Consider the following 26,184-nt stretch of genomic DNA (forward strand, 5'->3'; position numbering starts at 1 on the left):
AAAGACGGTAAATATCCAAAATAGCTCAGATGTGCAATTGGGCACATTAGATTTGACTACAAAGTTCTGCAGAGCAGATTGTATTCACTATAGGAGCAGCCTGGTGGACGAGTCCATTTACTGACCTCATGGTTTTAACCTTCTCCCTGAAAGTAGAGCAAAGCAGAGGTTTGAGGGATGCAAGTAGTTTGCATTCTGAGGAGAGCCAATGAGCTTACTGCATTTACCATGAGAGATTTTCAGCACACCACATAGCTGGCGATGACGGACCTGCTGTTCAGACACATGCTTTACTGTCCAGAAGAACCATGATTTCTCCAAGATCAAGCACGTTTCCTGGGCAAAATATAATCTTAAATACGCTTACCCAAACATTTAGATGGAGTTGTTTTACCCAAATAAGAGTGTCGTAACAATATTCTTTCGAACCACCCTCTGGTTTAAGCAATTGAAAAGAGTTTTATCCACAACATGCAAACTTCAAAGATTTATTTTTAAAGACCACACAGCACTTGCATTTCAGTAACTGCCAACAGCCACAGAACACATGGAGTCAGATCTTAGCGGCTTCCTTTGGCTGAACCTTTGCCCTGATGAGACTTGCTGGGGTACGGGAACACTGGTTCTTTAGGAACACGGGGTTCTGTTGGGGTGTAGCGGAACTGACTGAACAGCAGCCGTTTCTGGTTGTAGCGAGAGCGAGACTTGATAGCGTACACTTGATCCTCCTCACTCACTGGAGTGAACTCTGGCTCTTCCTCGTCGTCAGATGAGGAGCTCCAGCTCTCCTGTTCAACCTGGTGCTGGCTGCCTGGAGCTCCAGACTGAGCACCCTGGGAACCAGACTGTTGAGATCCAGAACCAGAGTAGCTGCCATAACCACTGGACTGTGCAGGTCTCTGATAAGTTGGCTTGGCTGGCTCTTGTTCAGGATAGGAAGCAGAGTACCACATGGGAGCAGTACTGTCTGTAGAGCCTGTAGGGAAACAAGATCAGGTCAGTCATCTGAGAGGAGAACCATCATGAACCAGAGCAGATCCAGTCACCTCCAGCAGTGTTGGTGCCAGCACTGTAATAGCCTTGCGGACTGCTGTAGCCACTGGACTGTGCAGAAGGTTTCTCATAGGATGGAGCTTGTCCAGTGTATAGAAACATGGATGGATCGTATCCTTTGAGGAAGAGTATAGTTAACTCCAGCTGCTAAAGTCAAGTACTGTCCAGAGAGGTCATCTTACCTCCTTGAGGAAGACAGGAGATGCTCCCAATGAGCAGACAAGAAATCCACAGAAACCTGTAGACAGTAATCAAATGTATGAGTTTCACATCAAAAGATCATGTCATTACAAACCAACTCAGAAGCTTACCCATTGTCTATGTACCTTAAGTTTGAATAATTCAACATCAACTTACCTCATTCTGCTACAGTTACCACTAAACTAGAACTCAAAAGGCAGAGAATGCTTTGACACTGACTTGAATCTGCAGGAGCTGCTTTTATCTGATCCTCAGAGCTGATTGTTGACTGAGATCAGCTGCTGCACAACAGCTGACTTAACAGACTTCTTTTCAAGTTAGCTGGAAACCAACTAACTTGTTTGAAAAGTTTTTAAACTTCTCCTTTGTTTTCAGATTGAGACTCACTTTATCACCCCAAGATATATTTCTATGACCACCATAAAACTTTGCCTTATTGGAAATGAGGGTCCTGCTGCATCATTTGCCCATTTCTTTATTTTCTGCTTTTCTCAGAATTCCATAAAAGTTTCCTGCTTCAGGGATTTATTATTTTTGAGGTTAAACTCCCGGATAATTACGATTCACATTTATAAATTCTTTGCTCGTCAAAGGTTAATAAATTCAGTAGAGGTTTCTGTTCTCAAAATCAGGTTTTCAAAATGCTATTTGTAAAAATAAAGAAACACACTTGTTAAACTCACGGCACAAAGTTTAAAAAAAGTTTTAAAAACAATGTGTAAACAGGTAATATTTCTATCAAAGATATGATCAAAAACCTCTTTAGTTCTTTGAAGTTAAAGTAGCCCCCCCCCCCCCCCCCCCCCCCCCCCGAAAAAAAAAAAAGTTCCAGAATGATTGCAAATATTCATGCAGTCTTTGGTGAATTCTTGGAGACTCACTTACTCTGTGTTATGTAACAGCTTAAATGTTGAATATTTTATATAATTTTGAAAAATTTATCTTAAAATATTAAATTCTAGTCTTATTCTAATTATTTGGTCTATAAATAAGGATAGTTGGACTATTGTATGGCTTAAAATAGGATATTTTGGGGGTAAAGTATTAGCATGTATATAAATAAATGTTCCTATATTAAAGATATAAAACATTTTTAACAATAAATGCTTATTTGAGGACATGATTGTTTTTCATTATTTTATTAGAGCAATATACCAAAATAAGATACCAAAAATAATGTTTATACCAAATTTTAAGTCTAAATTTGCCCTTAATGGAGCTGGACACCACAATTTATTTTAAAAAATCTACCAAGACAAATTCTACAAGGTCTGTTGGCAGATTTTTTTCTCTCATAACAAGAAAAAAACTGAGTATTCTTCCTTTTTTTACTTCTTTTTGGAAGGAGATTTGTTTTCTAGTGTACTCACCAATACTTATCAAATAAAAAATGAAACTCAGTTAATTAGATAGACTTTGAGCGTTTCTTTAGGATTTTAGACTTGGAACATTTCTTTTTTTTTTCCTTTTAATTAAATTCCCCCCGGAATGAAGTTGTTGTTTGGGTTCATCATTTATAGCTGTTAAAACAAATTAGCTGTTGGATAATTAGTGTCCTTTTTTGTTTCTTTAACTAGATTTATATTTAAATTGAATAAACAGACAGGGGGTCACAGAAGACCCAAATGTAGGAAATCTAAGAAATAAAAGGCAGAAGCTTAAGCAAAAACTCGACTGTGAAATGTCCAGATTTCAGCTCTGATGCACTAGAAGATTTTTTTTTCTCTTTCAAATTTGTCTGAAGTGTGAAGAAGGATGCAATATCTTTTAACTTTGTCAAAGACTATGCTTCAAGCCACCTGGTTCCAGGCTGCCCTCAGTGATACCTGCCAGCTCGACAACTGCCAATAAACACAGAATGTTAATGATCATTCAGCAGGATTTTAACACTGATTATTGCTCAAAAGTCAAAATATAAGCCATTTTCTCATAGTTTGAAAAACATACAGACTATCAGAATAGCTTTTTTTTCTTACTATTTAATTATTAGGAGTCATACAAAATAAGGTCAATGTGGAAGAAAAAACTGCTCCAAATGTTTTTTCTTTGTTCTGAAATTAGATTTGGATGTCTAAAGAAACAACATTGATGATTTTTAATCTTTGTCAATGATACTAGTATTGAATTGGGGAGCCGGGGGGGGGGCAAAGCTCCCCTGTAGCTCCGCCCCTGACTTTAAGACCTAACTCGTAAATAAACTTAATTTCTTTAGAATAAACATTAAAAGTTTGACCTCAGGCAAAGATTCAGAACCAGAACCGTTGTCATTGTCACTGTTATTTTTTACAACATTTTGTGTTTTTCAGAGAAGATGTATTGTTTTACTTCCAGACTCCAGTTGGCTCATCCGTGCTCCTGTTCCTGACCGTTTACCTCGCCTTTGCTCCTGCTCCTACACCTGGCTGTGGTTCCTGTCTCCGGCTCGACTCGCGCCCCCTGACTGTCCCCCCAACCACGGCTGGATGAAGCTCGTCTGCTGGACTTTTATATATGTAGTTGTAGATTTAGATAAGTTAATTCTTCTCTAAAAGTTCTGGTAGATCGCCTGTCCGTCCTGGGGGAGGATCCCTCCTTCATGTGGACACCCCTGTGGTTTCTTAGTTTTTTCCGGAATCCAGTTTTTTAGGAGTTTTTCCTTACCGCGAAGGGGGGTCTAAGGGCAGGGATGCCAGTATAGGTTAGTCAGTTTGTTAGTTCATTTTAGTATTTTCCTATTGAACTCTTTGTTTTCATGATCCTTTTGAATTCATGTTTTACTTCGAAGCCCATCGAGACGACTGTTGTTGTGATTTTGGGCTATACAAATAAAATTGAATTGAAATTGAATTACAATATATAGTAACATATTGTAAACATTTCCAATGATGTTTAAAAAAACAACTTTAACAGCTAGTTTTTGCAGAAACAAAAGAACAGAACAAGAAGCAAATGATGAAAGACAGCAAATGAAAAACGCTGGTGAGGAAGAAGTCATATTGGTGGCCGTAGTGCAGCGGAAGGGTGGTTGACCCATGATTGTAAGGTTGCAGGTTTGATTCCTGCCTTGTGCACCCATGAGTTGAAGTGTCCTTGGGCAAGGCATTGAACCCCACCTTGTCTCTGGTGGTAGGTGGGTGCCTGTGTTTGGCAGTGGAGCAGCAACCAGTGTGTGAATGTGTGTGTGACTGGGTGAATGGGTCTGTGACTGTAGAAGTGCTTTGTCCTTGTAGGTAGAAAAGTGCTATACAAGTATACACCATTTACCTTTTATAGGAGGACAGAGAGCATGTCCCTGGGCTGTCTTCCTTTTTTTGATCAATTTTTGGGCAGAAGGATGCCACTTTGGTCCGAGTTGATTAACTTTGGCTATTTTAGACCAATTCTATTTATGATTTTTTTTGGAAGACAGTGATGATCTCAGAAAAGAGTTTACAAAGCCTTTGATTCTTAAGTGAATGCCTTGTTTCATCCAAAATTAGACAAATCAGTTCATCTTTAAACTTATGAAATTGGAAGGGTGAGGGTTAGGGTTTGAAGGGAGTTTAAAGCCATTCTAGGTTGTCCCTGGGTAAATTACAGGCTTAATTAAAGGATGAAATGCAAATGAAATTGTTTTGAATTCAATTAATAAGCTATCCATTTTGTTCACTTGATCTGCAATGTGTAGCAATGATTACTGGGTTAATGTGATAATGTCTTCTGATGATAATTAATGATTTTACATATCTTCTTTCACTTTTGGCTTCTCCCATCAGAGGTCGCCACAGTGAAACAACTGTCCCATGAGGATGAGTTGTGTGGTTAACTTGGCAATGGTTTTATGGATGCCTGTCCTCACGCAACCCTCTCAATCCAGCAGCAGAGAGGGGAAGAGGGAGCAGCCTGGATTTGAACCCAGGTTTCATGGATGGAAGGTGCTGCAAACCACCACGAGCTAAACTGGCCCCCTATTTTCATGTATATGTTACTTAAAGTTTAAATTATTGTTTATTGAAAATATGTAAGATTTCTTTTTGAGGATAAGGTCTCAAATTTGTAAGTGTAAAACTTGATCTGCAGTGTGTAGGGATGAATTCTGGATGAATATGAAGTTGTATTCTGATGATAGAGTATTACAACTGTTACATGATGTGTGATTCATGTCAAGAGTTTACTGAAATCATGAATGTTTTCTGAAGATAAAAACTTTTGTTTCTTAAAATCAGCACTTGATCTGATCAGAACCGCATTATAAAAAATATACAAAATTATTAAATCAAATAACTCAGTAGGGGTGGGATTACATAAGATCGCCGCTTTCCACTCCTTTTAAAGCATTGATTCAAGTCTTCATGACTTTGGTTAATGATTACAATAAAATGTGACTTGCCTTTGTTTTTAATCAATGCATTTCATTATTTCTGTAATGAGTTTAATAATCTGATGTTAATATTGTCCACAATTAATGCTTAAAATAAACCAAATCATTTTGCACCGTGTACGGAATATACAGTTCAGCCACAATATTGTTCCTCTCGCTTATGCAGTGTTGAGTAAAGGCAACACAATGTGAAAACAGGAGTAAAAGACTGTAAATATCCAAAATAGCTCAGATGTGCAATTGGGCACATTAGATTTGACTACAATGTTCTGCAGAGCAGATTGTGTTCAGCGGAGCAGCCTGGTGGACGAGTCCATTTACTGACCTCAAGGTTTTAACCTTCTCCCTGAAAGGAGTTTGAGGGATAACAGTTTGCAATCATAGGGGAGCCACTGATCTTTCGTGCATGTCGATGACTTCCAATGTACACATCTGATGACTGTTCTGAAGGAACCCATGTTGTTCAGACACTTGCAGTGTCCAGAGTAACCATGGGTTCTCCAGGATCCAATAGTCACTTAAGTTTCCTGGGGAAAATATCTTCAAAAACCAAATCTACTGATCCAATTAGATTTTGCAGTTAAGGTTTTTTTCCTTAGTGCTGGTATTTGGATCATTCTCTGCATAAAGAGAATTTTAAGTGTCATAACAATATTCTTTAGAACCACCATCTGGCTTAAGCAATTGAAAAGTTTAATCCACAACATTTCAAACTTCAAAGATTTATTTTTAAAGACCACACAGCACTTGCATTTCAGTATTTGCCAACAGCCACAGAACACATGGAGTCAGATCCTAGCGGCTTCCTTTGGCTGAACCTTTGCCCTGATGAGACTTGCTGGGGTATGGGAACACTGGTTCTTGAGGAACACGGGGTTCTGTTGGGGTGTAGCGGAACTGACTGAACAGCAGCCGTTTCTGGTTGTAGCGAGAGCGAGACTTGAAAGCGTACACTTGATCCTCCTCACTCACTGGAGTAAACTCTGGCTCTTCCTCGTCGTCAGATGAGGAGCTCCAGCTCTCCTGTTCAACCTGGTGCTGGCTGCCTGGAACTCCAGCCTGAGCGCCCTGGGAACCAGACTGTTGAGATCCAGAACCAGAGTAGCTGCCATAACCACTGGACTGTGCAGGTCTCTGATAAGTTGGCTTGGCTGGCTCTTGTTCAGGATAGGAAGCAGAGTACCACATGGGAGCAGTACTGTCCGTAGAGCCTGTAGGGAAACAAGATCAGTCCAGTCATCTGAGAGGAGAACCATCATGAACCAGAGCAGATCCAGTCACCTCCAGCAGTGTTGGTGCCAGCACTGTAATAGCCTTGCGGACTGCTGTAGCCACTGGACTGTGCAGAAGGCTTCTCGTAGGATGGAGCTTGTCCAGTGTATAGAAACATGGATGGATCGTATCCTTTGAGGGAAAAAAAAGTAGAGTTAACTCCAGCTGCTAAGGTCAATTTCTGTCCAGAGAGGTCATCTTACCTCCTTGAGGAAGACAGGAAATGCTTCCAATGAGCAGACAAGAAATCCACAGAAACCTGCAGACATTAAAGCTCAGCTTAAAGTTCTTGAAAGAGTCCAGTTATAGCAAATTTTTATTAGAAATAGGTTAAAAGGGAAATAAAGATGATAAATTAGTACCTCAGTCTGCTGCAGCTGCTTCACACCAAAGAACAGAAACCACAGAGACCTGTGACAGTGACTTCCAACTGCAGCGTCTGTTTTTTATCTGATCCTCAGAGCTGATTGATGACTGCAAACAGCTGCTGCTGATTGAGGGAAGTTTTGCCCTGCAATTCTTAACCATGTTGATCAGGTTGGCAAACTTGAAAATAAACATTAGATTTATGTGGGTACCAGCACATAGGGGGGTGGAGGGAAATGAAATGGCTGACTTCCTGGCAAAAAGGGCATTGAAACGGGGTATAGAGATAGAAATTCCATGAGGTAGGACAGAATTTAGGGCAATTATTAGGAGGCGTATTATGGAAGAATGGCAGACAAAATGGGAAAGGGAGAGGAAAGGTCGACATCTATTTAGTATTCAGGACAAAGTAGGGAGAGGTATGAATGTCAGAGTAAACACCATGGATCGCTGCATAATATCACGATTGAGGATGGGACACACTGGTTTGAATAATACATTGCATCTGATAGGGAAACATCCAACTGGTTTGTGTGAGTGTGGGAAAGGGGAAGAGTCAGTGGAGCATGTTCTATGTCATTGTGAACTGTAAAGGGAGGAAAGACGACAACTGGAAAGTAGGGTACGGATGATAGAGGGTGAACAACTGACTTTAAAGAAGCTGCTGGGAGGGGAGGAGAATTTAAATGGTGCAATTATAGGTTTTTTGAAAAGAACTAGGTTATTGAGGATAATTTAGTTTTTTTTTTCTTTTTTTTTCTTCTGTTAGTTAAATTTGGTTAGGTAATCCTCACTCTGACCCACACTCCAACACAGTAGGTGGCAATAATGCACCTTCACGTTAGTGCCTCCCGCCAATAAAATCACAAGAAGAAGAAGAAGAAGAAGAAATCTTAACCATGTTAAACTCATCTCAATGTCAGGTTACAGTAATGACACGAGTACAGACGAGATGATCAGATTCTGTCTCCTTGATTTCATATCAAACTGAGGGATAATAAACACTTTGATGCCATGGCAACCAGAAATACTGACAATATGTTTTCATTTCAACTTTGTTGGGAGAACGTTAGGCATTTTTGTCCAACTGTACAGTTTTATTCACTCTTGTAGACGAGCTTTTAGAGTCAAGCAGCTTCTGAAGAATTTAGAGGTTTTCTTTTTTTATTTCTGGAAGTCTGTGGGAGGAAGACTCCTGTAATGATGGTTTGAACTGAAGGTTTACAGCTGTAAAGATCAAACAGTTTCCCTCAGCACGAATAAATTAAGTTTCTGTCAAAAAGGCTGAGCAGTTTTTGTTGCCCTGCTAGAATGTGTGAATGCACATCTCATTGCTCTGGTTTGTTTTTTGTTTACGTAAAGATGTTTTTTGAGAACCCATGGAAACACTCCTGTTGGTGTAAATTCTGCCAAAAACTGTTCAACATTAAAAATGATCATTTTCCTGAAAGCAAAAAGCCAAGAACCAAACCAAAAACAATCCAAACAGCAGCCCAAGAGCGTCGGCTCCTCTCCAAAATTTACAAGTCTTATTCATTTCAAATGGACAAAAAAGGTCTGAAATTACAGGGTTTTATTCTTCACTTAATTACTGGTCTGGTAAATTTTTAGGAAATTGATCATGAGTTTGTAAACGGTCTGAGGCCACATAAATGTAATCAAGTAGGCTCAAATTGAATTCAAAACTAACTGTTCTGATTTTCTTCATGTTGGTCTGATGGTGAGCACTGACGCCGTCCATCAAAAAGCTTAAGGGCTGAAATCCCAGCCGGGTCCTTAAGAGTTTGCATGCCTTCACTTCCTGTCGACAGATTTTATTTTCATGCATTTAACATATGATTTGTGTATTATTGACAAATGTGATGTAAAGTTTGTTTTTCTATCACTGTGAGACACGTTTAGGGATGTGTCACATTAATCACATTTGGTGAGATTCCTTGTTTAGAAATGTTACGTTTGTTGAAAGAAAAAGACGTTTATTGCTTTTGTTCCTAAAACATGCCAAGAGGGTGTAGATGAATTCCTTCATAACCTTTTTATTTTCATGTTTATTGCCGGTGAAGCTTCAAAGCTCACGGGCTAGAGTGCAACTTTCAAAGGATAATTTGAAAAATCTATCACCAAAAGGAAGCCATCAACAATGTAACAACCAAGAGAATTCTATTAACTCCCTTCTATCATATTCATCTCATGTTCCTCACTGTCCCCGGTCAACATTGACCAGTTTTGACTGATCTTAAATCGGTACAAAAAAAAAATACAAATCACAGAACACCAAATAGCCCAAATAATCGATGACCTAGTCGTACAGAGAAGTCATGCAGCCTGATGGCCATTGAAATAAACAACACTTGTTCCAACACTGCGGGCATGTCTGCGTCCCACTGAAGAAACGTCTCGGTTCCTTCAGTTTGGTGCACTTGGTGAGAGCTGCTGTCCATGATGGATCTGAGTTTGGTCTACATCCTCCAGAGTCCAGCGATAAGTCCATGACAGATTTGGCCCTCCTGACCAGCTTGTTCAGGCTCCTATTGTTCCGCTTGTTCCCAGCAGACAAAGCCATGAAGAGCAGAGGCTACAGAGTTCTTAAGTCCTTAGAAGTTTGCACATTCAGGATTTCAGTCTCTTCAGAAGGTAGAGGCCACTTTGGCCCTTGTTCAGAGTATCAGTATTTTTGGACCAGTCTAGAGGTGAACACTCAGGTACTTTAAACTGTCAACCATGACAAATTCAGTTCCCAGCTTTGTAGGTATGAGATGTGGGCCACTGTTCAATTCAATTCAATTCAATTTTATTTGTATAGCCCAAATTCACAACAACAGTCGTCTCTATGTGCTTTCGTGTAGGTAATTGAAAAAGTTAAACATAAAATCAAAAGGATCATGAATACATACAAAGTTAACTTATCTAACTCTACAACAACATATTTAAAGTCCAGCAGACGAGCTTCATCCAGCCGAAGTTGGGGGGACGGCCGGGGGGCGGATTCGAGCCGTAGACAGGATCCACAGCCAGGTGTAGGAGCAGAGACGAGGTACACGGCCAGGTACAGAGCAGAGACGAGCCAGAGGCAGGATCCACAGCCAGGTGTAGGAGCAGCAGCAGGGACGAGTCAGAGACAGGATCTACAGCCAGGTGTAGGAGCAGCAGCAGAGACGAGCCAGAGACGAGGTACACGGTCAGGAACAGGAGCACGGATGAGCCAACTGGAATCTGGAAGCACTCCCACTCCCCAGGAGGGGAGAGGGAAAGAGGGACAAATCATGAATCGCACTGCACCAAACAGAGGGAACTAAATGATGAATAATAATCAAGAATAGAGAAGAGAAGGAGGGGAGAAGTACATGGGAAAAGAGGACAGAACCCCAGTGCACCATAGTTACCTCAGCTTCAACTTCTAGCAGCCTTTTAAAACAAATAGTTATTGTTATTAAGTTTAATTTAGAAACATTAACATTATCTTAAATAATCTCTGAATACTATCTGACAATAAGCCTGTGGAAAGAGGAATGTTTTCAGTCTAACTTTGAATGTAGAAACTGAGTCGGCCTCTCTTACATAAGCTGGGAGCTTATTCCATAAGACAGGGGCTTGGTGGCTAGACGCTCTACCTCCAACCGTACGTTTTTAATTTTAGGAACCACGAGCAGTCCTGCATTTTGCGAGCGACGTGTTCTGTTTGGGTGGTAAAGGACTATGAGGTCCTTAATGTAGGACGGGGCCATTCCATGTAAGGCCTTATAGGTTAACAGGAGGATCTTGAACTTGATTCTAGAATCAACTGGGAGCCAATGAAGTGAAACTAATACAGGAGTGATGTGATCTCTTCTGCTAGTTCCTGCTAACAATCTAGCAGCTGCGTTCTGAACAAGCTGGAGACTTCTTAAGGAACTCTTAGGACACGCTGCTTACAAAGAGTTACAGCAAGCCAATCTAGACGTAACAAATGCATGGATGAGTTTTTCAGCGTCACTCTTAGAAAGGATATTTCTGATCTTAGCAATATTCCGCAGGTGAAAAAAGGCAGTTCTACATGCCTGAGATATGTGAGCTTTAAATGATAAATCCTGGTCAAATAAAACCCCAAGGTTTCTAACTGTAGAATTGGGGGCTATACTTAGCCATCCAGGGAGACTATCTGAGCAGACAGAGTATCTCTGAGGTTTTTAGGTCCAAGTACAATGACCTCAGTTTTTTCTGGGTTCAAGAGGATAATTGTCATCCAGGTCTTGATGTCTCTGATGCAGGCATTCAGTTTCTTTATATTGTCATTCTGGTCAGGTTTCATGGATAAATACAACTGCGTATCGTCAGCATAACAATGAAAATTAATGCTGTGTTTCCTGATTATGTTTCCTAGGGGAAGCGTATAAAGCATAGACAGGAGGGGTCCTGAAACTGAGCCCTGTGGGACTCCGTAGTTAACTCGAGGACAATGAGAGGACTGTCCATTTACATTAACAAACTGGTACCTGTCGGATAAACAGGATTCAAACCACTGGAAGGCAGATCCTCTGATCCCTATGTCATCCTCTAATCTATGGAGTAAAATACTGTGGTCGATAGTGTCAAAGGCTGAACTAAGGTCTAACAGGACCAGAATAGAAAGTAGTCCCTTTTCTGAGGCCATAACAAGTCATTAGAGACTCCAACTAGTGCAGTGTCCGTGCTGTGGTGAGGTCTAAACCCCAGTTGAAAGTCTTCAAAGTGGCTGTTGTCCTGTGGGTGGCAGTAAAGCTGCTTAACTACAACTCTTTCTAGGATTTTAGAAATAAAGGGGAGGTTTGATATTGGTCTATAGTTGGCCAAGATGCTAGGATCCAAACTGGGCTTTTTCAGAAGAGGTTTGACAACTGCATATTTCAAAGACTGTGGCACATTACCTGTTTCCAGAGAGGTATTTATTATCGTTAATATGGAATCATCAATTAGGGGAAAGATTTCTTTAAAAAGTCTAGTGGGAATTGGGTCTAACATACAAGTTGAGGATTTGGAGGACGTAATAATTGATGCTATTTCCGCTTGATCCACAGCAGTGAAGCAGTCTAATGTTACAAAAGATTTCTATGGATGCCTCCAGTTCTGTCGTTTCAGCCTGCTCTGGGCTGATAGTAGGAATAACTTGATTCAACTTATATCTAATATGAGATTTTACTATCGAAAAATGTAAGAAAATCATGAGAGCTGAGAGAAACAGGAACATGTGGTTCTACTGAGCTCTGAGTGCGAGTTATTTTAGCAATAGTGCTAAAAAGAAATCTTGGATAATTTCCATTGTCCGATATTGCGGTTGAATAGTACTGGCTTCTAGCTCTACGCAGAGCTTTTTTGTAATTTAATAGGCTATGTTTCCAGGTATTCAGAGACTGCTCTGAACAGGATCGGCGGCATCCTCTTTCCAACTTACGGGTTTTCTTGTTTAAGAGAACGCGTTTCAGCGTTAAACCACAGTACCACTCAGTTTTGTCTAACGAACTTAGGTTTCAAGGGGGCAACATCAAGTGTACTCCTGAGGGCTTGCAAGGCATAATTAACAAACTGGTCATTTATACTAGGACCGATACTATGGGAGCTGGACTCAGTAATTTCTCAGAATGTCACAAAGTACTGGCTGAACTGTGGGTTTAAACTCAGACACAGATAAAGGTTCTCCTAAGTTGTTTCTTACTCACTGGGGCAGTAGCATGTTCTTATGTAAACTGGAAAGGGATTAGAAAGGATGGGGTTAAGAGGAAGGACACTCAGCTGGCTGATCTCTATACCATGGGTTAAAACGAGGTCCAGGGTGTGCTTATTTACATACAACCCATCATCTAATAAAGCTGCAAAAGCATTTCTTTAACAGTCACTAGGGTCATCCCATTGATGGTTCCTCGCACACTTTCAGATGACAGAACCTTCCAGGCAGTTGTCCTCAAATATGGAATTAGATCCCACTCTCCCTAGACTCATTTAAAAGCGAGCTTAACTATTCTAAGCATTTTAACCAAGACTGTGGTACACCAGTCATCCCATTTTGGTGTTCAAGCACAGGATTGCTGCAGACATCTCAAAAAGGTAAAATTGTTAGTGTAAAAAGGTTTGAGAACGATTTGCACCGTTTCAGAGGCAACAGCCAGTCATTTGCGCGACACTATGCTTTATCTGCACTACAGGGCATTTTCAGTCACAGGATGTAATTCAGTTGACCAGCTTTATATAAAAAAAAATAATCCACAGATTTGTTTTTAATACTATGGGCAGAATGTTCTGTCATTTTCATCACGTAAAACTCATTTTCCATGGGCATTTCCAAAAGAGTTCATTTTAGTATTGTTACAAGATTTCCATTAGTCATTTGCAGAATAGAGTCTAGAAGCACAATACATTTAAGATTTTAATTTATTCTTCAGAATAAACCAGTCGGTTTCCTCAAAACAAAAGCCTGCAAGACAAAGATGAGTCAGTAACTGCCAGCAGCTAAAGAACACATTGAGGAGTAATCCTCACCAGATCTTAGCGGCTTCCTTTGGCTGAACCTTTGCCCTGATGAGACTTGCTGGGGTATGGGAACACTGGTTCTTGAGGAACACGGGGTTCTGTTGGGGTGTAGCGGAACTGACTGAACAGCAGCCGTTTCTGGTTGTAGCGAGAGCGAGACTTGAAAGCGTACACTTGATCCTCCTCACTCACTGGAGTGAACTCTGGCTCTTCCTCGTCGTCAGATGAGGAGCTCCAGCTCTCCTGTTCAACCTGGTGCTGGCTGCCTGGAGTGCCAGACTGAGAGCCCTGGGAACCAGACTGTTGAGATCCAGAACCAGAGTAGCTGCCATAACCACTGGACTGTGCAGGTCTCTGATAAGTTGGCTTGGCTGGCTCTTGTTCAGGATAGGAAGCAGAGTACCACATGGGAGCAGTACTGTCTGTAGAGCCTGTAGAGAAACAAGATCAGGTCAGTCATCTGAGAGGAGAACCATCATGAACCAGAGCAGATCCAGTCACCTCCAGCAGTGTTGGTGCCAGCACTGTAATAGCCTTGCGGACTGCTGTAGCCACTGGACTGTGCAGAAGGTTTCTCATAGGATGGAGCTTGTCCAGTGTATAGAAACATGGGTGGATCGTATCCTTTGGGGAAAAGAGGATAGTTAACTCCAGCTGCTAAAGTCAATTTCTGTTCAGAAAGGTCAACTTACCTCCTTGAGGAAGACAGGAGATGCTTCCAATGAGCAGACAAGAAACCCACAGAAACCTGTGGGCAAAGAAAAGTCAGCCTAGAGATAAATCCCACAGTTTCTTTTGAAAAGGTTAGAAGCCACATGTCAGGTTTAGTTTTTAGATGAACAAAATTATGAGCTACATATTTGACAATAAAGAAATACCACTCCAACTTAAAGATGTTCTCACCTCATTCTGCTGCTGAAACTATTTACTTTTTGAATTAACAAGACAAAGCTTGAAATTCTGTGACACTGCCTCCAACCCGCAGCAGCTGCATTTATCTAACCCTCCGAGCTGATCGCAGAGTGGGAGCAGCTGCTGCTGATTGAGGAAGACTTCTCACCTTCATCCTTTGTTCATGGAAAAGCCAAGGACTCTCAAATCTGGCTGTTGAAACAAACTCCATGTCTAACAGCCTACTATTATGGGATACTTGAAAGGCTTCACTCAGGAGTCAGACAGACTCTGACACAAAAGATCTAAAATCTGCATAAATAGGAATGACAAACAGCAGCATTGGGCCTGACTGGGTGCTGGGAGTAACTGTAACCACACTGAGACGCTTTGTTTGCCTGCCTCTAACCCAGGTCAACACAAAGGTTTGTGTCAGGAACGGCATCCTGAGTAAAGCTGAAGCCAAATGCCATGTGTGAATCATTGGTGATCCGTTATGGCAACTCCTGGAGGAACCGCTGATAGGAAAAATAAACACTAGCCGCGTTTACATGGGCAAAAGTAATCGGAAAGAACGCCTGATCGGAAAGAAAATGCGTCATGTAAACGCGCCATTCGGAATACTCTGCCCCGGTCAGACTCGTTCGGATCAGAATTTCTTTCCGATGGAGATAGGTGGGTTATACTGATCGTTTATCCGATCGTGGAGCATGTAAACGGTCATTCCGATCGTGTGTCACTACTGCTCTGGGTTACGTCATGCATAGACGGTAGAAAAAGCTTTGGAGCGCATACGGGACCGACCAGCTGCTCTGCGGACGCCCCGTGAAAAGCGCTGCTCCGCTCTCGCCCCGCTCTCGCCCCGCTCTCGCCCCGCTCTCGCCCCTCTCTTTCACCCCTCACGAGGGAGATGCGGGGAAAGAGCGCTTCGTGCCCCCCGACGCTCATTCGGTCCACTGGCACCCGAGTGAGCAGAGGAGCCGGATTAATAACTTCGTGTCTGAGGGGAGGAGGATGCTTTGTTACGTGTGCGTTTTTTTTGTTTGTTTTGTCATGTGTGGGAGAATTCAGACTGCGAGCTGTCCCGCCGCTCTGGGTTAGCGGCTCCAGGACTCAGGAGAGCGGCCAGCTCACGCAGTGAGTTTGGGGAAGCAGAAATAAATGTCGCTCAGTCCTGAGAAACTGTTCAAACAATCACGTGGATTTGTGTTTCCAGTTGTGTCCCGACAAAATAAAGACTGATGTTATTCCCAGACATTTACGTGCAGCCAAGATGCAGATTGCAGGGTTTCATGGTCCAGGATTTTGTGTCCATCAGGCTAATGTTGTAAGCCCGTATTTATAGCCTGTCCTAACCCTTCTTCCAGCACTGATCACACGGATTAAACATAACGATGAACGAACAGGCGCTTCATAATATTCATGATATTAATAAAAGCACATTTGGAAGATCGTCTCGTATATTACTGAGCTGCTGCATAAAAAAAAATGTCTGTGGCAGCTGTTTGTTTAGAACGGGACCTATTTCCTCATCTGGGGATTTTTTACACTGCACATGCCCAAATGATTCATTCCGACCGAAAGTGTGAGCCATGGGAACGTTTGTTCTGATCGGAAAAAGGTTTTCTGATCCCATGTGCACGGGTGAATTTAAACCCGACCATTGATCCGATCAAGATATTCTGCCCATGTAACCGCGGCTACTGATTTGAAGAAGCCTGTAATTTACCCAGGGACAACCTAGAATGGCTTTAAATTCCCTTCAGTCTAATCCCTCACCCTTCCAATTTCATAATAGGTTTAAAGATTAACTGATTTGTCTAATTTTGGATGAAACAAAGCATTCACTAAAGAATCAAAGGCTTTGTAAACTCTTTTCTGAGATCATCACTGTCTTCTAAAAAAATTTAAATAGAATTGGTCTAATCAACTCAGACCACAGTGGCATCCTTCTACCCAAAAAATGTACAAAAAAAGGAAGACAGTCCGGGCTGGGGACGTGCTCTCCGTCCTCCTATATGACCTCTTCCTCACCAGCGTTTTTCGTTTGCTGTCTTTCATCATTTGCTTCTTGTTCTGTTCTTTTGTTTCTGCAAAAACTAGCCGGTAAAGTTCTTTTTTTTTAAACATCATTGGAAATGTTTACAATATGTTACTATATATTGTAAAAAAAAATACATTTTCTCTGAAAAACACATCATAGTTGTAAAAAAACATGACAATGACGACGGTTCTGGTTCTGAATCTTTGCCTGAGGTCAAACTTTTAATGTTTATTCTAAAGAAATTAAGTTTATTTATGAGTTAGGTCTTACAGTCAGGGGCGGAGCTACAGGGGAGCTTTGCCCTCCCCCCCCACTTGCTCCCCAATTCAATATTAGTATCATTGACAAAGATTAAGAAATCGTCAATTCAAGTCTCTAAAAGCATTATAAAAATAACAAAAGCAATATTTTTAAAGGAAATCTTTTAATATTAACATCAATGCCCTCAAAGTCTTTTGCCCCCCCATATAAACTGTTCTGCGTCTGCCACTCCCATAAGTCTTTCATAATTTTATCTTCAGTATGTCCAGTATTCTTTTTTTGTATATCTGTGATGGTCAATTTTATAAAAAAAACACATCTTATCTTTGATTTTTACACTAATTTTTTTCAAATAGTCTGAAACATCTTTAATGTAAGAGTTGTTAATTTTTTTAGTTGTTTCTTTAGACATCCAAATCTAATTTCAAAATTAAAAAAAACATTTGGAGCAGTTTTCTTCCACATTAACCTTATTTAACCGCGAAAGGGGGTCTAAGGGCAGGGATGTCCAGTTTGGCTTAGTCAGTTTGTTCGTTCAATTTAGTACTCTCCTATTGAATTCTATGTATTCATTATCCTTTTGATTTTATTTTTAACTTTTTCAATTACCTATACGAAGCCCATCGAGACGACTTTGTTGTGAATTTGGGCTATACAAATAAAATTGATTTGAATTGAATTGAATTGAATTTTTCATGACTCCTGACAATTAAATAGAAAGAAAAAAAGCTAGTCTGATAGTCTGTATGTTTTTCAAACTATGAAAAAATGGCTTATATTTTGACTTTCAAGCAATAATCTGTTTCAAGGTTAAAATCCTGCTGAATGATCATTAACATTCTGTGTTTATTGGCAGTTGTCGAGCTGGCAGGTATCACTGAGGGCAGCCTGGAACCAGGTGGCATGAAGCATAGTCTTTGACAAAGTTAAAAGATCTTGCATCCTTCCTCACAGTTCAGACAAATTTGAAAGAGAAAAAAAATCTTCTAGTGCATCAGAGCTGAAATCTAGACATTTAACAGTCGAGTTTTTGCTAAAGCTTCTGCCTTTTATTTCTTAGATTTCCTACATTTGGGTCTTCTGTGACCCCTGTCACTGTTAAATATAAACCTGGTTAAAGAAAAAATAAAGGACACTTGTTATCCAACAGCTAATTTGTTTTAACAGCTATCAATGATGAACCCAAACAACAACTTCATTCCGGGGGGAATTAAATTAAAAGGAAAAAAAAATGTTCGAAGTCTAAAATCCTAGAGAAAGGCTCAAAGTCTATCTAATTAACTGAGCTACATTTTTTTATTTTTTATTTTATAAGTATTGGTGAGTACAAATATCCTTCTAAAAAGAAGTTGAAAAAATGAAGAATACTTTTTCTTGTTATGAGAGAGAAAAATCTGCCAATAGACCTTGTAGAATTTGTCTTGGTAGATTTTTCTAAATAAATTGTGGTGTCCAGCTCCATTAAGGGCAAATTTAATCTTAAAATTTGGTATAAACACTATTTTTGGTATCTTATCTTGCATTGCTCTAATAAAATAATGAAAAACTATTATGTCCTCAAATAAGCATTTATTGTTAAAAAATGTTTTATATCTTTGATATAAGTACATTTATATACATACATGCATGCTAATATTTTACCCCCAAAATATCCTATTTTAAGCTGTACAATAGTCAAACTATAGTTATTTATAGACCAAAAAATTAAAATAAGACTATAACATTTTAAGATAAATTTTTCAAAATTAATGCAAAATATTCAAGATTTAAGCTGTTACATAACACAGAGTAAGTTAGTCTTGTCAAGTATTGAAAGATATTTAAACTAGAAACTCGACCAAAATATTTGGTGATATTTTATGTTTTTGTGTATTATAGACATAGCAATGAAACTGTATGCTGTACCAGTCGATAATGTTAAAAAACATGGTAAGACTTAAGAGACTGGACCAATCGCAGAGCCCTGTGGGATGCCATGGCTGATCGTCATGTGAAGAATACTCTTCATTTTCCTGAACAAACTGGAATCTTTCTGATAAATATGAAAAAAACAGACTCTTTTTAACTCTTGTATGACCTAATGATCACGAGATCTAAAAGGACTTAAAAAAAAAAACATTTCTCCAGGAATTTAATAAAGACTGAATAAATATTTGCAATCATTCTGGAGATTTTTGGCGGGTTAAAAACTACTTTGACTTCAAAGAACTAAAGAGTTTTTTTGATCATATCTTTGACAGAAATATTACCTGTTTACACATTGTTTTTGAAACTTTTTTGAACTTTGTGCCGTGAGTTTGACGCTAACAATTGTTTCGTTATTTTTACAAATAGCATTTTGAAAACCTAATTTTGAGAACAGAAACCTCTACTGAAGTTATTAACCTTTGACGAGCAAAGAATTTATAAATGTGAATCTTAATTATCCGGGAGTTTAACCTCAAAAATAATAAATCCCTGAAGCAGGAAACGTTTATGGAATCCTGAGAAAAGCAGAAAATAAAGAAATAGGAAAATGATGCAGCAGGAACCTCATTTCCAAAAAAGCAAAGTTTTATGGTGGTCATAGAAATATATCTTGGGGTGATAAAGTGAGTCTCAATCTGAAAACAAAGGAGAAGTTTAAAAACTTTTCAAACAAGTTAGTTGGTTTCCAGCTAACTTGAAAAGAAGTCTGTTAAGTCAGCTGTTCTGCAGCAGCTGATCTCAGTCAACAATCAGCTCTGAGGATCAGATAAAAGCAGCTCCTGCAGATTCAAGTCAGTGTCAAAGCATTCTCTGCCTTTTGATTTCTAGTTTAGTGGTAACTGTAGCAGAATGAGGTAAGTTGATGTTGAATTATTCAAACTTAAGGTACATAGACAATGGGTAAGCTTCTGAGTTGGTTTGTAATGACATGATCTTTTGATGTGTAACTCATAAATTTGATTACTGTCCACAGGTTTCTGTGGGTTTCTTGTCTTCTCATTGGAAGCATCTCCTGTCTTCCTCAAGGAGGTAAGATGACTTCTCTGAACAGAAAATGACTTTAGTAGCTGGAGTTCACTCTACTTTTTTTTTCCTCAAAGGATACGATCCATCCATGTTTCTATACTCTGGACAAGCTCCATCCTATGAGAAACCTTCTGCACAGTCCAGTGGCTACAGCAGTCCGCAAGGCTATTACAGTGCTGGCACCAACACTGCTGGAGGTGACTGGATCTGCTCTGGTTCATGATGGTTCTCCTCTCAGATGACTGACCTGATCTTGTTTCCCTACAGGCTCTTCAGACAGTACTGCTCCCATGTGGTACTCTGCTTCCTATCCTGAACAAGAGCCAGCCAAGCCAACTTATCAGAGACCTGCACAGTCCAGTGGTTATGGCAGCTACTCTGGTTCTGGATCTCAACAGTCTGGTTCCCAGGGCTCTCAGTCTGGAGCTCCAGGCAGCCAGCACCAGGTTGAACAGGAGAGCTGGAGCTCCTCATCTGACGACGAGGAAGAGCCAGAGTTCACTCCAGTGAGTGAGGAGGATCAAGTGTACGCTTTCAAGTCTCGCTCTCGCTACAACCAGAAACGGCTGCTGTTCAGTCAGTTCCGCTACACCCCTACAGAACCGCGTGTTCCTCAAGAACCAGTGTTCCCATACCCCAGCAAGTCTCATCAGGGCAAAGGTTCAGCCAAAGGAAGCCGCTAAGATCTGGTGAGGATTACTCCTCAATGTGTTCTTTAGCTGCTTGCATTTACTGACTCATCTTTGTCTTGCAGGCTTTTGTTTTGAGGAAACCGACTGGTTTATTCTGAATAAATTAAAATCTTAAATGTATTGTGCTTCTAGACTCTATTCTGCAAATGACTAATGGAACTCTTGTAACAATACTAAAATGAACTCTTTTGGAAATGCCCATGGAAAATTACTTATCTGGATAAAAATGGGAAAAGGACTTGACAGCCTGCCCACCGAATGAAAAACAAATCTGTGGATTTTTAAAGCTGGTCAACTGAATAACATCCTTGACGGAAAATGCCCTGTAGTGCAGATGAAGCATAGTGATGTATAAATGGCTGCCTCTGAAACGGTGCATATGGGTTTTAACCTTTATACTGGCAATATTACACCTTTTGGAAATGTTTGCTTCAGTCAAATCCAGCAATCCTTTTTTCTACCAAAAAGGGGGATTACTGGTGTACCACAAATGGTCTAAGCATAGTTGAGTTGGCTTTTAAATGAGTCCAGGGAGAGTGGGTTCTAATTCCATATTTGAGGACAACTGCCTGGAAGATTTGTCATGTGGTCAAAGTGTGTGCAAGGAACAGTGGCCTACAAATTTGGGAACTGAATTTGTCATGGTTGCCAGTTTAAAAGTACCTGAGTGTTCACCTCTGGACTGGTCCTATAATACCGATGCTCTGAACATGGGCCAAAGTGGCCTCTACCTTCTGAAGAGACTGAGGTCCTGAATGTGCAAACTTCTAAGGACTTTTTAGAACTCTGTAGCCTCTGCTCTTCAGGCCTTTGTCTGCTGGGGAACAAGTGGGACAATGAGTCTGAACAAGCTGGTCAGGAAGGCCAAATCTGTCCTGGACTCTGGAGGATGTTGACCAAACTCATATCAATCATGGACAGCAGCTCTCACCAAGTGCAGCAAACTGAAGGAGCCAAGACGTTTCTTCAGTGGGACTCAGTCATGCCCTCAGTGTTGGAACAAGTGTTTCTTCCAGTGGCCATCAGACTGCACGACCTCTCTATATGGCTAGGTCATTGATTATTTGGTGTTCTGTGATTTATATTTTTGTACCGATTTAAGATCAGTCAAAACCGGTCAATGTTGACCGGGGACAGTGAGGAACATGAGATGAATATGACAGAAGGGAGTAAATAGAATTCTCATGGTTGTTACATTGTTGATGGCTTCCTTTTGGTGATAGATTTTTCAAATTATCCTTTGTAAATTGCACCCTAGCCCGTGAGCTTTGAAGCTTCACCGGCAATAAACATGAAAATAAAAAGGTTATGAAGGAATTCATCTACACCCTCTTGGCATGTTTCAGGAACAAAAGCAATAAATATCTTTTTCTTTCAACAAACCAGTGACGTGCTGTGAGGTTAATGGCTGGTGAGGCATTGACGTCATCAGTCAGATTTACAAACATATGAACCATACTGAGTAACTTATTCACCATTTGATTGACAAGTTAACGTGTTTTGTTTAAAATATTATTTCAACATGTTTTTTTCATATACAAACTGCAGCATAGAAAAAAGCACAAACCTAATTATCATCTTACCTTTACTTGTAAATAAAGTCTATACGCCGCTCCTTCTGAAGAAAATGACTTGCCGCTTGCTATCACTTCTATTATTTTTTAGCGTCATAATCTCAGGGCTCACCGGCGCCCCCTAACATGAGGCACGAGAACTGCTGGCCTCACCCAGCGGCTTTATCGCCGGCGTTTAGCGCTCAGCACAAGAAACACGTCCCTCACATACAGTTATTTATAAAAACAAACACTGTACATCATATACATCTGCTAAATTATGTAAACTCAGCTCATATAGTCCAAGTGATTGAACCGACACACAGAGAGACAGCAGTACTGTCTGACTGCATAGGTATTGCGCAATCCAAGGTGAGGCTCAGCGGGCTGGTGCCTCATCGCACGTCACTTCTTAGTATCTGAACGGCAAATGCGGAAATTCAGCGATTTTGAAAAGAAAAAACACCCAAAATGGTACATTTAAATGGAAAATGACTGCAAAGCACAAATTACTGATTAAATATAATAATTGAATTTAGTTTTTCTCTTTTCTTCCCATAATGACAGGTGAGGCACAGCCTCACCTGCCTCTCCTGACTGCACGTCACTGCAACACACATACCATTTCTAAACAAGGAATCTCACCAAATGTGATTAATATGACACATCCCTAAACGTGTCTCACAGTGATGGAAAATCAAACTTTACATCACATTTGCCTATGATACACAAATCATAATATCTTGTTAAATGCATGAAAATAAAATCTGTCGACAGGAAGTGAAGGCATGCAAACTCTTAAGGACACGGCTGGGATTTCAGCCCATAAGCTTTTTGATGGACGGCGTCAGTGCTCACCATCAGACCAACATGAAGAAAGTCACAATAGTTTTGAATTCAATTTGAGCCTATTTGATTACATTTATGTGGCCTTATATGTGGGATCTTTATATCTACTTCACATAATTTTAGCCTCAGACCGTTTACAAACTCATGATTAATTTCCTAAAAATTTACCAGACCAGTAATTTCGAGAGAAAAACAACTCTGTAAATTCAGACCTTTTTTGTCCGTTTGAAATGAATAAAATTTGTAAATTTTGAGGGGAGCCGACGCTCTTGGGCTGCTGTTTGGATTGTCTTTGGTTTGGTTCTTGGCTTTTTGCTTTCAAGAAAATGATCATTTTTAATGTTAAAGAGTTTTTGGCAGAATTTACACCAACAGGAGTGTTTCCATGGGTTCTCAAAAAACATCTCGTCTACAAGAGTGAATAAAACTGTACAGTTGGACAAAAAGGCCTAACGTCCTCCCAACAAAGTTGAAATGAAAACATGTTGTCAGTATCTCTGGTTGCCATGGCATCAAAGTGTTTACTATCCCTCAGTTTGATATGAAATCAAGGAGACAGAATCTGATCATCTCGTCTGTCCTCATGTCAGCACTGTAACCTGACATTGAGATGAGTTTAACATGGTTAAGAATTGCAGGAAATCTTCAGCAAAACTTCCCTCAATCAGCAGCAGCTGTTTGCATTCATCAATCAGCTCTGAGTATCAGATAAAAACAAACGCTGCAGTTGGAAGTCACTGTCACAGGTCTCTGTGGTTTCTGTTCTTTGGTGTCAAGCAGCTGCAGCAGAATGAGGTACAAAGTTTCAGCCTTTATTTAGCTATTTGTCATCTTTAGTTTCTTTTTAACCTATTTCTAATACAAATTTGCTATAACTGGACACTTTCAAGAACTTTAAGCTGAGCTTTAATGTCTGCAGGTTTCTGTGGATTTCTTGTCTGCTCATTGGAAGCATCTCCTGTCTTCCTCAAGGAGGTAAGATGATTTCTCTGGACAGTACTTAACTTTAGCAGCTGGAGTTAACTATACTTTTTTTTCCCCTCAAAGGATACGATCCACCCATGTTTCTATACTCTGGACAAGCTCCATCCTATGAGAAACCTTCTGCACAGTCCAGTGGCTACAGCAGTCCGCAAGGCTATTACAGTGCTGGCACCAACACTGCTGGAGGTGACTGGATCTGCTCTGGTTCATGATGGTTCTCCTCTCAGAAGACTGACCTGATCTTGTTTCCCTACAGGCTCTACAGACAGTACTGCTCCCATGTGGTACTCTGCTTCCTATCCTGAACAAGAGCCAGCCAAGCCAACTTATCAGAGACCTGCACAGTCCAGTGGTTATGGCAGCTACTCTGGTTCTGGATCTCAACAGTCTGGTTCCCAGGGCGCTCAGGCTGGAGCTCCAGGCAGCCAGCACCAGGTTGAACAGGAGAGCTGGAGCTCCTCATCTGACGACGAGGAGGAGCCAGAGTTCACTCCAGTGAGTGAGGAGGATCAAGTGTACGCTTTCAAGTCTCGCTCTCGCTACAACCAGAAACGGCTGCTGTTCAGTCAGTTCCGCTACACCCCAACAGAACTGCGTGTTCCTCAAGAACCAGTGTTCCCATACCCCAGCAAGTCTCATCAGGGCAAAGGTTCAGCTAAAGGAAGCCGCTAAAGATCTCTGACCACTCCATGTGTTCTGTGGCAGTTACTGAAATGCAAGTGCTGTGTAGTCTTTAAAAAATAAATATTTAAGTTTGAATGTTGTGGATAAAACTCTTTTCAATGGCTTAAACTGGAGGGTGGTTCTAAAGAATCTTGTTACAACACTTTAAAATTGTTTACTCTATGCAGGGAATGATCCAAATACCAGTACTAAGGAACGCTCTAATTTTGGGGGGGGGAGCCTGAACTGCACCCTTCAAACCTAAATGTATGAATTATTTTGCACGGGAAACTTGCTTGACCACTTCATCCCAGAGAACCCATGGTTCCTCTTGACACTTAACGTTGATTCAATCAGAACAACGTAATCACCAGGGGGGTGTGTGTACTGGAAAAGTTCGACATTCACGAAAGCTCACTGGCTTCCCTCAAACCCCTGCTTTTCTCCTTTGAGGGAGAATATTAAAACCTTGGTAAGCAGGCTGCTCCGATGCTGAACACAATCTGCTCTGCAGAACAATGAAGTCAAATCCAATGTGCCCAATTGCACATCAGATTTTTTTTTTTTTGGTTATTTACCATCTTTTCTGTTTTCACATTGTCTTTACTCATCACAGCATAAGAGAGGAACAAGATTTTGGCTAAACTGTATCAAGCATATAGAACAAAATGTTTGTTTCAAGCTTTAATTGTGGGTGATACAATAACAGATTAAACTAATTACAGAAATAATTAAATGCATTAATTAAAATCAAAGGCAAGTCACATTTTATTATAGTAATTAACCAAAGTCATGACTTGAATCATTGATCTAAAAGGAGTGGAAAGCAGCGATCTTATGTAACCCCACCCCTACTGAGTTATTTGAGTTAATTTTGTATATTCATAATGTGGTTCTGATCAGATCAAGTGCTGATTTTTTTTAAGTAACATTGAGTTCTTATTGATTATCTTCAGAAAACATTCATGGTTTCAGTAAACTGTGACGTGAATCACACATCATGTAACAGTTGTAATACTCCATCAGAATACAACTTCATATTCATCCAGAATTCATCCCTACACACTGCTGATCAAGTTTTACACTAACAAATCCGAAACCTTATTAATTATCCTCAAAAAGAAATCTTACATATTTTCAATAAACGATGATTTACGCTTTAAGTAACATATATGTAAAAATCATTATCATTAGAACACATTATCACATTAACCTGGTAATCATTTCTACACATTGCAGATCAAGTGAAGAAAATCTATAGCTTATTAATTGGATTTAAAACACTTCAGTTTGCATTTCATCCTTTCTGTAATGAGTTCTATAAATCTGTGTGATTTTTCTTTATTGTATTGACTACAATTAATGCTTGAAATAAATACATTAATCAAATCAAATCATTGCACATTACACAATAATACTCATTGGTTGTAATTAAAAGAGCTTTGATTATTTCACCACAGTCAAGTTCACACATGTATTTGGAATTATTCAAACACCTTTTGATCTTCATATTGTAAAATCAGAGTTTCTTTATACATTTTC

The 26,184-nt window shown here is 40.1% G+C and overlaps 4 protein-coding genes across 7 annotated transcripts; 1 reads left to right on the plus strand and 3 right to left on the minus strand.

Annotated features, from left to right (window-relative positions):
• Positions 1-474: 474 nt before the first annotated feature.
• On the minus strand, positions 475-1,533 carry LOC101162364 (uncharacterized). The gene is made up of 4 exons (XM_023956025.2): positions 1,411-1,533; positions 1,236-1,291; positions 1,047-1,169; positions 475-976 (listed from the first exon to the last, which is right to left on the minus strand). The coding sequence occupies exons 1-4, from the start codon at positions 1,413-1,415 to the stop codon at positions 561-563; spliced, it is 600 nt and encodes a 199-aa protein (XP_023811793.1). The 5' UTR covers positions 1,416-1,533; the 3' UTR covers positions 475-560.
• Positions 1,534-6,299: 4,766 nt separating this feature from the next.
• LOC144992488 (uncharacterized) lies at positions 6,300-7,365 on the minus strand. The gene is made up of 4 exons (XM_078948984.1): positions 7,228-7,365; positions 7,069-7,124; positions 6,875-6,997; positions 6,300-6,804 (listed from the first exon to the last, which is right to left on the minus strand). The coding sequence occupies exons 3-4, from the start codon at positions 6,981-6,983 to the stop codon at positions 6,389-6,391; spliced, it is 525 nt and encodes a 174-aa protein (XP_078805110.1). The 5' UTR covers positions 6,984-6,997; positions 7,069-7,124; positions 7,228-7,365; the 3' UTR covers positions 6,300-6,388.
• Positions 7,366-13,598: 6,233 nt separating this feature from the next.
• LOC100049339 (uncharacterized) lies at positions 13,599-14,625 on the minus strand (the record flags this gene model as incomplete). Its single annotated transcript, NM_001104753.1, is given in 5 exon segments — positions 13,599-13,655; positions 13,721-14,142; positions 14,213-14,335; positions 14,404-14,459; positions 14,615-14,625. Coding segments are annotated over 4 exon segments (600 nt in total). The 3' UTR covers positions 13,599-13,655; positions 13,721-13,726.
• A 4,986-nt stretch (positions 14,626-19,611) lies between these two features.
• Positions 19,612-24,738, plus strand: LOC101162121 (uncharacterized). 4 transcript variants are annotated; one of them, XM_011476423.4, is made up of 5 exons: positions 19,612-19,729; positions 19,849-19,904; positions 19,976-20,098; positions 20,169-20,590; positions 20,656-20,713. In XM_011476423.4, exons 1-4 carry the CDS (start codon positions 19,725-19,727, stop codon positions 20,582-20,584), a joined length of 600 nt encoding a protein of 199 aa, XP_011474725.1. In that variant the 5' UTR covers positions 19,612-19,724; the 3' UTR covers positions 20,585-20,590; positions 20,656-20,713. The 4 variants fall into 4 exon arrangements, with proteins under 4 accessions (XP_011474725.1, XP_011474723.1, XP_020559353.1 ...); XM_020703694.2 differs by having other exon boundaries at positions 19,657-19,791; XM_011476421.4 differs by lacking the exons at positions 19,849-19,904; positions 19,976-20,098; positions 20,169-20,590; positions 20,656-20,713 and adding exons at positions 23,915-23,970; positions 24,043-24,165; positions 24,236-24,738 and having other exon boundaries at positions 19,621-19,729.
• Positions 24,739-26,184: the final 1,446 nt, after the last annotated feature.

Source organism: Oryzias latipes, chromosome 6 (assembly GCF_053564925.1).
Source record: "Oryzias latipes strain Hd-rR chromosome 6, Olatipes_Hd-rR_3.1".
NCBI lineage: Eukaryota > Metazoa > Chordata > Actinopteri > Beloniformes > Adrianichthyidae > Oryzias > Oryzias latipes.